This window comes from Siphateles boraxobius, unplaced genomic scaffold (assembly GCF_051911475.1).
Source record: "Siphateles boraxobius isolate OS27281-9 unplaced genomic scaffold, OSU_SipBor_1 1, whole genome shotgun sequence".
Lineage (NCBI taxonomy): Eukaryota > Metazoa > Chordata > Actinopteri > Cypriniformes > Leuciscidae > Siphateles > Siphateles boraxobius.
Window position 1 is genome coordinate 11785341 of NW_027508699.1, and position 13524 is coordinate 11798864.

Sequence of the window (13524 nt, forward strand, 5' to 3'; positions counted from 1 at the left end):
TCATGGGACTCGGAACTGGACGGGGCCAGCACATCATGGGACTCGGAACAGGACGGGGCCAGCACATCATTGGACTCGGAACTGGACGGGGCCAGCACATCACGGGACTCGGAATTGGACGGGGCCAGAACATCACGGGACTCGGAACTGGACGGGGCCAGAACATCATGGGACTCGGAACTGGACGGGGCCAGAACATCATGGGATTCGGAACTGGACGGGGCCAGCACATCATGGGACTCGGAACTGGACGCGGCCAGCACATCATGGGACTCGGAACTGGACGGGGCCAGAACATCATGGGACTCGGAACTGGACGGGGCCAGAACTTCATGGGACTCGGAACTGGACGGGGCCAGAACTTCATGGGACTCGGAACTGGACGGGGCCAGCACATCATGGGATTCGGAACTGGACGGGGCCAGCACATCATGGGACTCGGAACTGGACGCGGCCAGCACATCATGAGACTCGGAACTGGACGGGGCCAGCACATCATGGGGCTCGGAACTGGACGGGGCCAGCACATCATGGGGCTCGGAACTGGACGGGGCCAGCACACCATGGGGCTCGGAACTGGACGGGGCCAGCACATCATGGGGCTCGGAACTGGACGGGGCCAGCACATCATGGGACTCGGAACTGGACGGGACCAGCACTTCATGGGACCCGGAACTGGACGGTGCCAGCATATCATGGGACTCGGAACTGGACGGGGCCAGAACTGATGTGCGTGTAGCCCACACACACAGAATCGCCCCACACATCACAATCAGCGCTGTGTCTTCTCGTGTGGACTCACGTGTGGTGTGTTCAGGCAGGCAGGCGATGGGTTCAGGCTCTGGCTCGAAGACTGACTCCGGCTCTTGCTCGAAGACTGGCTCTGGAACAGCAGACACTGGCTCCGGTTCTGGCGGGCTTGGAACTGATTGGAGTGGGAGATCTTCTACGAGGTAGTTGGATCCACACGCCCATAGCGTGTTATCCACAAACTCATAAAAGGACATATTGAGGTCCTTCACCAGAATTATCTGGGCTAGCGGGTCCTTCAGACCACCCCAGAAACTCTGCTTCAGTTCCTCTTCATCCAACGTCACATCATCATAGAGCTCTAGGTAACGCCCCGCATACTCTTCTAATGAGCGCTCACCTTGAAAGAGGATAGGTGTGTGAAATGGTTTCACCTCTTTGTTCTTCCTCCTTTGGCTCATTTTCGGTTTTTGTATGGTTGGTCGTTCTGTCAGGGTTGTTGCAGGATGCCGAAGACGAGACCACGGGAACTGAAGTATAGTTGATTTATTTACAAACTAAACTTACAGGAACATACAGAAACAAAGGAAACTCCAGGACTTCAAAAACACACAACCTTACATCGACGACGACCAACAAACACTGAGGGAAAACACAGGTCTTAAATGGACAGGGACTAATGGGATAATAAACAGAACACAGGTGACAGGAATAACTAATCAGACAGAGCGGGAAAACTAAGAGGACTGAACCAAAATCACAAACACAGGGGAAACCAAGATCACAAAACAAAACTCAAACATACTGAACGAGACAGACTGGAATTGCTGACGACTCTTTTCAGCAGTTCAGAATTGATTCTTTTTTTTTTTTTGGAGACTAACTTTTTGTCGTGCATTTTCATCTATAAAACTTTGCAGCTTTTACATTCACAAACGGCCATATTACACACTGCATGAAAGGAAATATTCGAAAAAGCATAATGGGGCACTTTAACATTTATGTTTTTGAATATAAAATTTCCATCCATTTGCATTATGCAGTTTTAACATAAACAATCCAATATATATTTATCAGCAGGGCTTGACATTAACACCCGCAAACCTGCCAAATGCGGGTGGATTTCGTGGAATTTTCGAGGTAAAATTGATAGATAACTAAATAACCATATTAAGTGTAAGTTATAACCATATTAAGTGTAAAGAAGTGTAAGTTGTGTTTGCCAGTGTATTTTGCTGCCACAATGCTGTCAATCTATTTCTATATGATTGTAGGATATTCTGAGGTGTTTATAGCATGTCACTATGCACTTGCTAGGGCGTTCTGGGTATTTTAGGGTGTTGTAGGTGATTACAATGGTGTTGCTATGCAGATTTTAAGGTGTTTTGGGTGGTTACCAGGCGTTTCTAGGTGGTTACTGCATCTGTTCTTCCAATATAGCATGCCACCATATGATCCTTTGGTAACACTTTATTTTACATTCTCATTGTTACATATGCAGTTACTATAGTAATAACTATAAATTATGCACAATTACATGTAAACTAAACCCTAAACCAAACCAAACCAACCCCTATAGTAAGTACATGTAGTTACTTAATATTACTTTTCTAAAAATATGTTATTTTAGTTATTGTATTATGATTACGAAATATATACTACTTTGTTGAAGTCTGTATGTAATGCATCTTAAAGCTCTAGATGTAATGTATGTGAAAAGACATTATAATCAGGGATGCTCTCTTATTCAAACTCTGAAACATATTAAGGAAATAAATGCAGATATTATAAATGTAAATTTCTATACTACTTACTGTTATAAAATAAATAAAATTCAATTACAAAACAGTAAAATCTAAATGAATTAAGATTTCACAGTCTGATAATGTTTAAGATGAACCATTCATGAGATTCATATTCCTTTAGAAAAAAATAATTCAAATAACATCCCAGCAGAGTTGAGAATCTTAAAACCAATGGATTTAAGTGATTGGTTGGGTATTCATTTTGTGTAATTTTCTTACAGAAATTAACTAATTTAATGCACAAACAAAACAATTAATATTCAATATTGGCTGATAATTTTGGGGGGAAATGTGTGATTGTATGATATGATAAAATTCCTACACAAGGAAACTAACCAACACTTGAAACTAATTGTCAATTAAGACCATTCTCTGTATGTCACTTCAAACCCCTGGTGCACACAAGGTTAAGCACACAAATGTATTATTACTCTGTGTGTTTGTTGATGTGGAGGTTTGCAGACAGTCTGCTGAAGGTTGTTCCTCAGGTTCTGGGTCTTCAGGAGCTGCTAAAGAAGGCGGTGCAGGATGGAGACATGGAGACGTCTCATGGAATCTGTCGCATTGCTGTAGCTCTGGGAGAAACTCATTGCAGGTTGGACGTAATGACTTATATGCATCATTAATCTCCCATTAATAATAGTCTTATATGACCTCAGATGGCCTGGGCCTATTCATCATTCGACTGCCCTTGTCTGTTTGATGAAACCTCTTTCTGTCCCTCTCGTTCCCCAGGACTCTTCTGGAGCAGGTGGATCACTGGCAGGGCTTTCAGGCTCTAGTGAGCATGATTATGTCCTGCACTGCTACACCTGGACGTTACCCTGTGGATGAGACCTCCAGCTCTCTCACACTCACATTCTGGTACACCCTACAGGTACAGCAGGTCCAGCCAGAACAATCACTCAAGTGTGGTGCCAAGTTCCAACTGGTATTGCATTGACTTGAGCAGATATGAGGTTTCGAGCTTATTTAGGCGGCTTGTTTCAGGATGAGATGACATCATTGGATGCTGAGAGGCAGACACTTTATCTACAGATCTACAGACCTGTGTATTTCCAGCTGGTGGACGTTCTGCTGCAGAAGGCCTGTTTTCCCAGAGATGAGGACTACACCACATGGTCCGTAGACGACAAAGAGCAGTTCAGGACCTACAGGTTAAACTAGATTTTTAAGAAACTGTATTTTGTTATAATAATTTTTCTTAAAAGAAAAAGAAGCAAAAATCAGGGTTGCAGTGAGACACACAGTGGAAGTGAATGGGGCCAATCCGTAAATTTTAAAATGCTCACTGTTCCAATGGTATATCCACAAGACAAAAGGTTAGTCATTTTTTACACCAAAATTGTGTTGACATTACTAAATGACAAAAAATTACAGTTTTACAACTCAAATAAGATAAGTTTTAAAGAAGAATTATTAAAAGTGCTTTTATAAAATTATGAGCTTCACATTTCTGCTTTTAAATCCTCTAAAAATTGTCCCCATTTACTTCCATTATAAGTGCATCTTCATAAAATATTTTTTTAATAAATATATAAAAAAATGGCCAAAATTATATTTCTGATATTATATATATATATATATATATATATATATATATATATATATATATATATATATATATATATATATATATATATATATATATATATATATATATATATATATATATATATATATATATATATATACATATATTTAGCATACACTCACTGGCCACTTTATTCGGTAGACCTTGCTAGTACCGGGTTGCCTTCAGAACTGCCTTTATTCTTCATGGCATATTGACATATTGACATAAAAGCATCACTCAGTTGCTGCAGATTTGTCGATTTTGTTTAAACGATGCTCAATTGGTACTGAGGGACCCAAAGTGTGCCAAGAAAAAATCCTCCACACCATTTAACCAACGCCAGCAGCACCAGCTGAACCGATGATACGAGGCAGGATGAATCCATCCTTTCATGTTGTTTACGTCAATTTCTGACCCAACCCTCTGAAAGACTCATCAGACCAGGCAACGTTTTTCCATTCTCCTATTGGCCAATTTTGTTGAGCCTGTGTGAATTGTAGCCTCAGTTTGCTGTTCTTATCTCACAGGAGTGTCACTGGTGTGTCTTCTGCTGCTGTTGCTCTTCTGCTTCAAGATTCAACATGTTCAGAGATGCTCTTCTACAGATTTCAGTTGTCACAAGTGGTTATTTGAGTTTCTGTTGTTTTTCTATCAGTCTGATCATTCTCCTCTGACCTCTGGCATCAACAAGGCTTTTTCTCACACAGAACTGCCGCTCACTGGATCGCTCACTGGATATAAATCCCAGTAGATCAGCAGTTTCTGAAATACTCAGACCAGCCCGTCTGGCACCAACAACTACGCCACGTTCAAAGTCACTGAAATTACATTTCTTCCCAATTCCGCTGCTCAGTTTGAACTTCAGCAGATCCTGACCATGTGATTGGCTGATTAGATATTTGCTTTAACATGCAGTTGAACAGATGTACCTAATAAAGTGGCTGGCGAGTGTATATTTGAAATGTATTGTGGACAGAATTTATTTAATAAATTTTTTTGTTACATAGAAAAAGGTTTAATACTTAAAATCAGAGGTGTATTCACTGATCCCCTGGTAAAGAAAACAGTCTGATTAAAACCATCATGTGCACACTCATATAACCACTAATAAGCATGTTTAATTGGATCTCAGGGTTGACATCTCTGATACTCTGATGTATGTGTATGAGCTGCTGGGCCCAGAGCTCCTCAGAAACCTATATGATAAACTAGGCACACTGCTGACGGACACAACACACCCCTCCTCATGGCAAGTCAGTCCTTATATTACATAAATATAGTGTGTATATATAATATCAATGCCATGTATTATATTGAGCAATATCTCTATGTTATCTCCCTCTCTCCTGTGGAGGATATAGAGGCTCTGCTGTTTGGTTTTCAGTCCATTGCTGAGACAGTAGATGTCAGTTACTCAGACGTCATTCCAGGACTGATCGGTCTGATTCCTCTGATCACAGCCAACAATATTCAGCTGGCTGAGACCATCATGTTCACCATAGGTACACTAATTCATTTGTAAACACACCTTGCAAATGTATTCTACAAATATAATCTTAAAAATAAAACCAAGTGGTAATGTCTAATGCTGGGAAAAATACCTGCATCAAATAGTAGTTTCATCAAATGTTTTAGTAGTTTAGTTGGTATGGCGAGCAATTAATTTTGGTTTATTTACACTGCTAGCTAGTTAATGTTTATTTCATAACGCATTAACGAAAATTTTTGAAAGTTGATTTTATGTCTGCGCAAATGGTGAAGTTCAATTCCTTTGAAAGTAATTTACTTTCATAACTGCTGTCATGATTTCTTGCAGGCTCTTTGGCTGAGTGGCTGGCCGATCACTCGCTCATGTTGGCGAGTGTCCTGCCTGTGGTCTTGCATGGTCTGTCCAACCCGGATCTGTCCGTGTCTTGTGTCTCAGCTCTGAAGAGAATCTGCCGAGAGTGTCGGCATGACCTCCACCTTCACGCCAGTGACATCATGGCCGTCTCACAGGTTTTAAGACCTTTTGCCTAGATGTACCGCTGTTGTTGTTGTACCAAACCAGGGTCAGTGAGTAATGTACTAAACTAACTGTGGTATTTTTGGTTTCAGGAGGTGCTTGTCAAAGAGATCCATAAAGTAAGTCCAAGCCATGTGTGTTTGATTCGTTGTGATAACACTGTAACTGTAACTTACACTAATAGCATGATTACATCGTATAATGCTCAACCCTCCTAAGCTTTTAGAAAAAGAGTCACACATTGGCTATTCACACCATGGTAATTTTTGACTGGGAACAGTAAGAGTGTAACTTTTCCCACTACCTTCCCTGAAGTAGTAACTACCTTTTGGGATTTTAAGTCATTTACATATAATTTAGATTTAAGATTTATGTGTAAGTTTCTCTATTTCGCTATCATTTGTTTAAGCAAAAAAAGCAAACCTTTGGAACCTTTGCAAACCTTTGAAACAAAAAATGTTTGGTCCCTATGAGGAAAAAGCTTATAGATCATAGTAAATTGTTTTTTTGAAAATGTAAAAAGTGCTGAATGTTTTCTGTGAGGGTTGTGTTCAGGGTTGGGGGATAAAACATTCAATTTGTATAGTATAAAAATTATTATGTCTTTGTAAAGTCTGAAAACATGTGTGTGTGTGTGTGTGTGTGTGTGTGTGTGTGTGTGTGTGTGTGTGTGTGTGTGTGTGTGTGTGTGTGTGTGTGTGTGTGTGTGTGTGTGTGTGTGTGTGTGTGTGTGTGTGTGTGTGTGTGTGTGTGTGTGTGTTGTGAATCTTTTGCACTGTGGATGTTTTATATTCTCACCCCTTCATTTTTGTGTGTTCATTCAACACTCGCTGATATATAGATTCAGATTTCATTCAACACATAAAAACAGTAAGTCTTCTGTTCAGAGCCCTCAGTGCATGTGGATAATGCAGGCACTGGGTTTCCTGCTCTCAGCCCTGCCCAGTGAAGACATTCTGGGGAAGCTGCTCTCTCTGGTCACTCCCCACATCCAACAGCTGGAGAAACTGGCCAATGAGCTGGTGAGGTGCAATAATGTCAGTGTATGCTTGATTCACATACTATTACAGTAATCCGAAACCTGAAGAGAAAATGTATTTGTATAGTACACAATAAATACAGTTCCAAAAAAGTTTTATAGTTGACTTCCCAGACAGCAACATAGTGTCGGCCCAGATCCGGCCCACATCTGGTATGGGTGGAATCCACATGTACCAGATGTGGCCCGGATCTGGGCCGGCAATATGTTTCTGTCTAGGTTCAAACCATCAATGTCATTCCAAACCTGTGGTGGAACACAAAAGAAGATATTTTGAAAAATGTTTTTCTCAGTATTTTTACTCTTTTACCCTTTGATGCAGCCCAGCTCTGCTAATAAACTTCCTACTATCCACATCCTTGGCCTCCTGTCTAATCTCTTCTCTACATTTGATCTAAACAAGCAAAGTGAAAGATTGGAAGTGATGAGTCCTGTCCAAACACAGCCACAAAACAACAACCCGGTACGACAACATATCACAGCTCAACCTCCAATCAGTTTTGTTTATTAGAAAGCATGTTTGAATCAGCACAGACCTGTAAAATGAACACTCAACTGTATGTGTGGTTTGACAGCAGTTCTGGTTATTTCTCAGGTGGTGGTTGTCCTGCAGCAGGCCTTCCCTTTAATCCAGACTGTTCTCAACAAGTGGCTGAATGAACCTGAGGTGATAGAGGTCAGTGTAGGTGTGTGTGTGTGTGTGTGTGTGTGTGTGTGTGTGTGTGTGTGTGTGTGTGTGTGTGTGTGTGTGTGTGTGTGTGTGTGTGTGTGTGTGTGTGTGTGTGTGTGTGTGTGTGTGTGTGTGTGTGTGTGTGTGTGTGTGTGTGTGAGTATATGAAATATTCACTTTTTTCTCACCTTAACTCAGGCGGTGTGTGCTGTCTTTGAGAAATCACTGAAGACCCTTATTCATGACTTTGCACCACTGGTGACTCAGCTCTGTGAGCTCATTGGTCAGATGTTCAGCGCTTACCCACAAGCCTCAGCTTTAGACCTTACACGACAAGTAAAGACACGGTCTAATCCTTCACATAAAACAATACATTTCTGTTTGCTTCATAAGTTGAGTGTTATAATGTGTTTATGCCTTACATATTTCCCTCTAGTTAGTTCACATTTTTGGCTGTGAGAAGGATCATTTTACTCCAATCACTGCCCTTTTAGAGCTGATTACCAACATCACCATGTCTATTTTTCAGCTGGGTAAGAGATTAGAGTCACTTTCAACATATCAACAATGAGTTTTATCGAGGTCTGTATTTAAAGTGATCAGTCGATAGATTGCTGTGTAGACCAAGCCGGAAGTTAGCATCACCCTTGTTTCCCTGACAAAAACCCAGAGGGATTTTTCCATTGGCTTTTGCATTATTGCAGAAAATAAGCTCTGTGACCAACGAAAGTTTATGATTTTTATTGTGTTCATTGTGATAATCTACACAAATTAACACATGGCTTCATTAGAAATTGCACACTTTCCTACCATATAGTTGGCCAAAAACAGTATGTGACAAGAGTAGTATGTCCAAATTCACAGTACTCATAAAAGATTAGTCAAAAAGAACCCGGATGACTTGCTACTTACTGCGAGATTCTGAAATGTGCCACCAATGGACACTTTACTATCCCATGAGGCCACGGGAGACGATTTGGGAAGTGATGCAATTGACTCTACACATAGTCATAATATAAAGACAGGGCTTGAACACTCGCCAAGCGCTAAATGTGAGTAAAAATCGGCATTGGTGAGTTTGATGAAATTGTCAATCGCCAGTTGGCTGGTAATATTTCTATGAATTCTAACAATGCAATGTTGTGAGAAACATGAACGTAAACAAACGTGAACTACGCCCGGGACAGTTGACGGGCCAGCGCTGCATCATCATGAAAATTTAAGCCCTGCCAATTTAAATATTCAAGCACAAGAATTCGCGAAAGGGAACTCAATTCATTACTCACACGCTTTGTGGAAAGTTTTGTGTGCGCAAACATCCAAAGTGCATGCCCAGACAGGGCGCAAATAAGGAATTGAGCTCTTTTTCACGTCTTCTTGTGCTTGAATGGACAAATTCAAAGTCTCGGCGAGTATCACGAGTGTCCTAATAAACAGTCGGTTATGGCTTAAGTAAACGTAAACAGTATATTGGATTCGCGCATCCTAATAATCCTGCTGCTATCTGCGTTTTTAATGTTAATCAAACAGCAAAAGACAGAAAAAAATCACTCACTGCTCTTGTCTGAATAACTTTTGTAACTTCAATAGATATTTTAATTAATTTCAATAGGTCACGAAATAATTACTTGTTCAAAATAAGTACCTACTCAGAAAGTATGCGATTTCAGACACGGCCAACTTATGAATTTTAAAGCCTAAAAAATCACTAGAAGTAAAAAGTAGGAAAACGTTAAGTAAACGTAAATTTAAAAGCAAAATGTAGGCTGTAAACAAACTACACGACTACACGGCTTTCGACAAACCTCTATTACTTTCTTTCTTCTGCGGAAAAAGTGTAGTTTTGCCCTTACAATAAAAAAATCAATAGGAGCCAGTGTTGTTTTGGACATTGTATGGACAAAAACAGTTAAAACAATCCGCAGAATATTTTCTTGGTGTTCCACAGAAAAAAGAAAGTCATACAGGTTTGGACCTACATGAGGGAAAGTAAATGATGACAGAATTTACATTTTTTTGGGGGTGAACTATCCCTTTAAAGGTATATTAAGTAACCTTTTACACTATTGTTTTACCAATTTAATGAATAGTACAGAAATATTAAAATGTTGTACATGACTGGTCTAGAAACAGCTTGGTGGTTGCCATGTTAAGATCACATGACCAGCATTTTACTCACTTTATCTCTATGATCAGACACTTTTGTTGGCTTGTGAAAAAAATAAAAGAATACCTTCAACATTGAGACGTTGCCCAATTTTACAATTATTGTTATGATATTAATGTTTGACTTATAGTCATTTTAACTATATAGAAATGTTGTAGGCTCCAGAGATCATCCAGATGTGGTGGAGTCATTTATGCAGCTTCATGCTCAGGTCTGTGCTCGTTTATTTTTGCTTTAGTCTTCAGACAGATTTAATATTTTACATACATTTTCATACATTTTCATTGTTCAAAAGAACCGTTTCTTTAAAAAAAAAAAACACTTAAAGAGGTTTCCCATGTTTCTTTTTTATGGTAGTTTTTCAGAATAAGATTTTCTCTGATGTCTTCACAGGTTTTGAGAAAAAAGTCTGAGCTTTATCTTTCAGACCATCTTGATATTAAAGCTGTATTCTACTGTGGTGAGTGTCACTTCAGCAGGCTCATTTAACAATGCTCAACATTTAATCATTCAATCATTAACTGTCGATGTGTATCTAGGAATCTTATCATTCAAATTCCCTGAAACTCCAACACTGAAAGCAACCTGTCTGCTATTTGTAAGTACTGAACAACACGTTTAACATGCTCATTTTTCAGTTCATCTTTACAGAGAGCTGTAGTGGAACATACAGCCCAAATGCTAGTGCTTGTACTGGAATAAACCTTTTCTGTACCATTAGTAATTGTAACATTAGTGACCCTGCACCACAGACACTTGACTGGAGTATATAGTAACCAGACTGAGCTCTCTCGACACAGACGGAGCTGATCTCTCATTGTGAGGATGTTCCTGCTGTGAGGGAGCTGCTACAGGATGACGGCAAGCTGCTCCTTCAGACCCTACTAGAGGTCAGACATTTCTGCATGCAATTCAGTCATACAGAAATCAGCGGTTTCAGACAGACTCTCTACGCATTAGTGGTTGGGATTTCTCATATTTTCACTAGTAGCTGACTGAGTCAATTAATCATTCATTGAAGAGTCATTGAATCATTCACTCTAGCTAGTTCTATAAAAACACTAATAAATTCAGGAACAAATGAAGTGAATGTCTTTATGAGTGAGCTATTGAATCAGTAATTTAACCTATTTTTTCAGTTACACTGATTCACTTATTATGGAAACAAGTGATTGTCTTTATGAGAGGTTCATTGAATCTTTCACTTAGCTGTTTCATTCAAAAGCCCTGATTCATTCAGCAACGAAATAAGAGACTGGCTGCTTCCGAAATCGCATTCTTCCCTAGTAGGCGAAAAACAGTGACAGAATTCACAGTACTCATATAAGAGTAAGCAAAAAGTACCCGGATGAGCTACTAGTTCGGTTGATTCTGAAGTGTGCATACAATGGACGCTTTACAATCCCATTAAGCCACGGGAGAGGATTTGAGAATGGCAGTGAAGCAATGCAACTGACGCTGGTAGGTCACATGACAGTGACAATGTAGTATGTCCTGAATACATTCATACTATACACAGTCATACTATATAGAACATATATAGAACATAGCAGCCATGATGTATTTACTTATTCAAAATAACCACCTACTCAAGAGAATATGCGATTTTGCAAATATGCGATGCAGCCACTTTGGAATGAAACGCCACCACTGTGTTTCTCGAAGACCAGAAAACTCTTTACTATTTTCATTGGCAGCCAAAATAATTGTCTAAAACCCAAGATACTCAATATTAACCTGTTTATTGAACTGTATACAAGCAATATCATAATTACCAGTTTATTTAAACTGTATTCAAAAATTTTTGCCCTGCAGTCAGTTCCTGTTTTGAAGTGTTTCAGAAACAAAGTTATGGCTACTTATTTTTATATTATTTTAATGATTAATTTAATAAATTATTCCAGGATTAAGAAGGGTGTTAACATTGAACCTTAAAAAACAGATGAAAGTGCTTTGGGACCAAGTACCTCATATGGAAATGTTACATAGGAATATTTAGCCATTAAATACTGCATATATTGTATAGAGCATGTAAGGAGCAATTTCATTGTCCAACACAGGCTATCGGGGGTCAGTGTCCGAGCAGTCTGGCTGAGCACTATGCAGAGGTCTTGTTCTCAGTGAGTCGTAACTGTCCCAGTGTTCTGTCTCTTTGGCTCAGAGAGGCTCTTCTGCCCCCTGGTTTCCCCAGCTCACACCTCACCGCTGAGAACAAAGAACACTTCTGCCAGCAGGTCCTCAGGTAGGGCTACAACATTAGCATTAGCATTAGCACCAGACAGACACTTTGCACCTTATAAACGTTTTTTATTCATTTCTTCTGTTTTAGCTATTCGCACAGAGAACAAGCGGGTAAGCGACGGATGAAGGACATTGTGAAAGAGTTTGCTCTGTTGAGTCGGGGACTAGAAGGGACGTAGTACGCAGCGAGCTACTAAACACACTCTCCATGCAAGACCCAGAGTGGATCTCGAGACATCTTTGCTTTAGTATTGTGGGGTCAAAAGATACAGTGCACTCTTTAGAATACAATTAAGCTAAATTGTCAACATGTTATGATTGAAAAAGCAATCGGAATGACATAATTAAATCTGGATTTTGGTTTTTAGTAATATTGTCTTATCATCTGTAAACATCAAAACAGCACTGATTTCACCGCGCAAAAAATAAATCTGTATTTTTGTCTTGTTTTCTATTAAAACATCCATAACACAAGTTATATTTACTTACAACTTATTTTCAGAGAATATATCTCTATTTTTCTTTGCTTGTTGATTTTTTTTTTTTTAGGATAAACCTCACTAAATGTTGTGATTATGCAAGTCTTATTATCTTAAGCAATTCGCTCCATTTTAAGGATGTTCAGAAAATTTTAACGCTTTAAGGATTTGTGGATTTTTATTGATGATTGTTACAACTTAGCGGAAATCTGTGTGAGCTTTATCAGTTTTCACTGAAACTTAAACATTTTAAATCTTGAATAAATCCCTACATATTTACACTACAAAATTTCAAAGGTTTGTGTTTGGTAAGATTAAAAAAAAAGTCTCATGCTCACTAAGGCTACATTTATTTGATCAAAAATACAGTAAAACAATCATCACATATTATTAAAATCTAAAAAAAACTGTTTTCTTTTTGAATATATTTTAAAATGTAATTTATTCCTGTGATGAAAAGCTGAATTTCCAGCATCATTACTCCAGACTTCAGTGTCACATGATCCTTCAGAAATCATTACCGGTATATGCTGATTTACTGATCAAGAAACATTTCTAATTATCGATGTTGAAAACAGTTGTGCCGCTTAATATTTCTGTGGAAATCGTGATACATTTTTTTTCAGGATTCTTTAATGAATAGAGAGTTCAAATAAAAAGCATTTATTTGAGATAAAAATCTTTTGTAACATTATAAATGTCTTTACTGTCACTTTTGATCAATTTAATGCATCTTTGCTAAAAAGTACTTATTTCTTTTTTTTTTTATCGTACATACCCCAAACTTTTAAA

At 39.0% G+C, this 13524-nt stretch overlaps 1 protein-coding gene across 2 annotated transcripts in view; it reads left to right on the forward strand.

Moving 5' to 3' along the window:
• Positions 1-13021, forward strand: part of ipo13a (importin 13a) — a 26839-nt gene extending 13818 nt beyond the window's left edge. The window contains exons 4-21 of one of the 2 annotated variants that reach the window (XM_077206267.1): positions 3010-3150; positions 3291-3432; positions 3546-3712; positions 5264-5384; positions 5486-5633; positions 5948-6129; positions 6229-6255; positions 7024-7158; positions 7498-7638; positions 7771-7851; positions 8044-8181; positions 8282-8378; positions 10171-10223; positions 10406-10472; positions 10552-10610; positions 10813-10902; positions 12073-12254; positions 12342-13021. In XM_077206267.1, the coding sequence (XP_077062382.1) occupies positions 3010-3150; positions 3291-3432; positions 3546-3712; positions 5264-5384; positions 5486-5633; positions 5948-6129; positions 6229-6255; positions 7024-7158; positions 7498-7638; positions 7771-7851; positions 8044-8181; positions 8282-8378; positions 10171-10223; positions 10406-10472; positions 10552-10610; positions 10813-10902; positions 12073-12254; positions 12342-12432 (2062 nt within the window). In that variant the 3' untranslated portion in view covers positions 12433-13021. The remainder of the gene's footprint in view (positions 1-3009; positions 3151-3290; positions 3433-3545; positions 3713-5263; positions 5385-5485; positions 5634-5947; positions 6130-6228; positions 6256-7023; positions 7159-7497; positions 7639-7770; positions 7852-8043; positions 8182-8281; positions 8379-10170; positions 10224-10405; positions 10473-10551; positions 10611-10812; positions 10903-12072; positions 12255-12341) is intronic. The other variant, XM_077206345.1, reaches the window with a different exon arrangement.
• Positions 13022-13524: the final 503 nt, after the last annotated feature.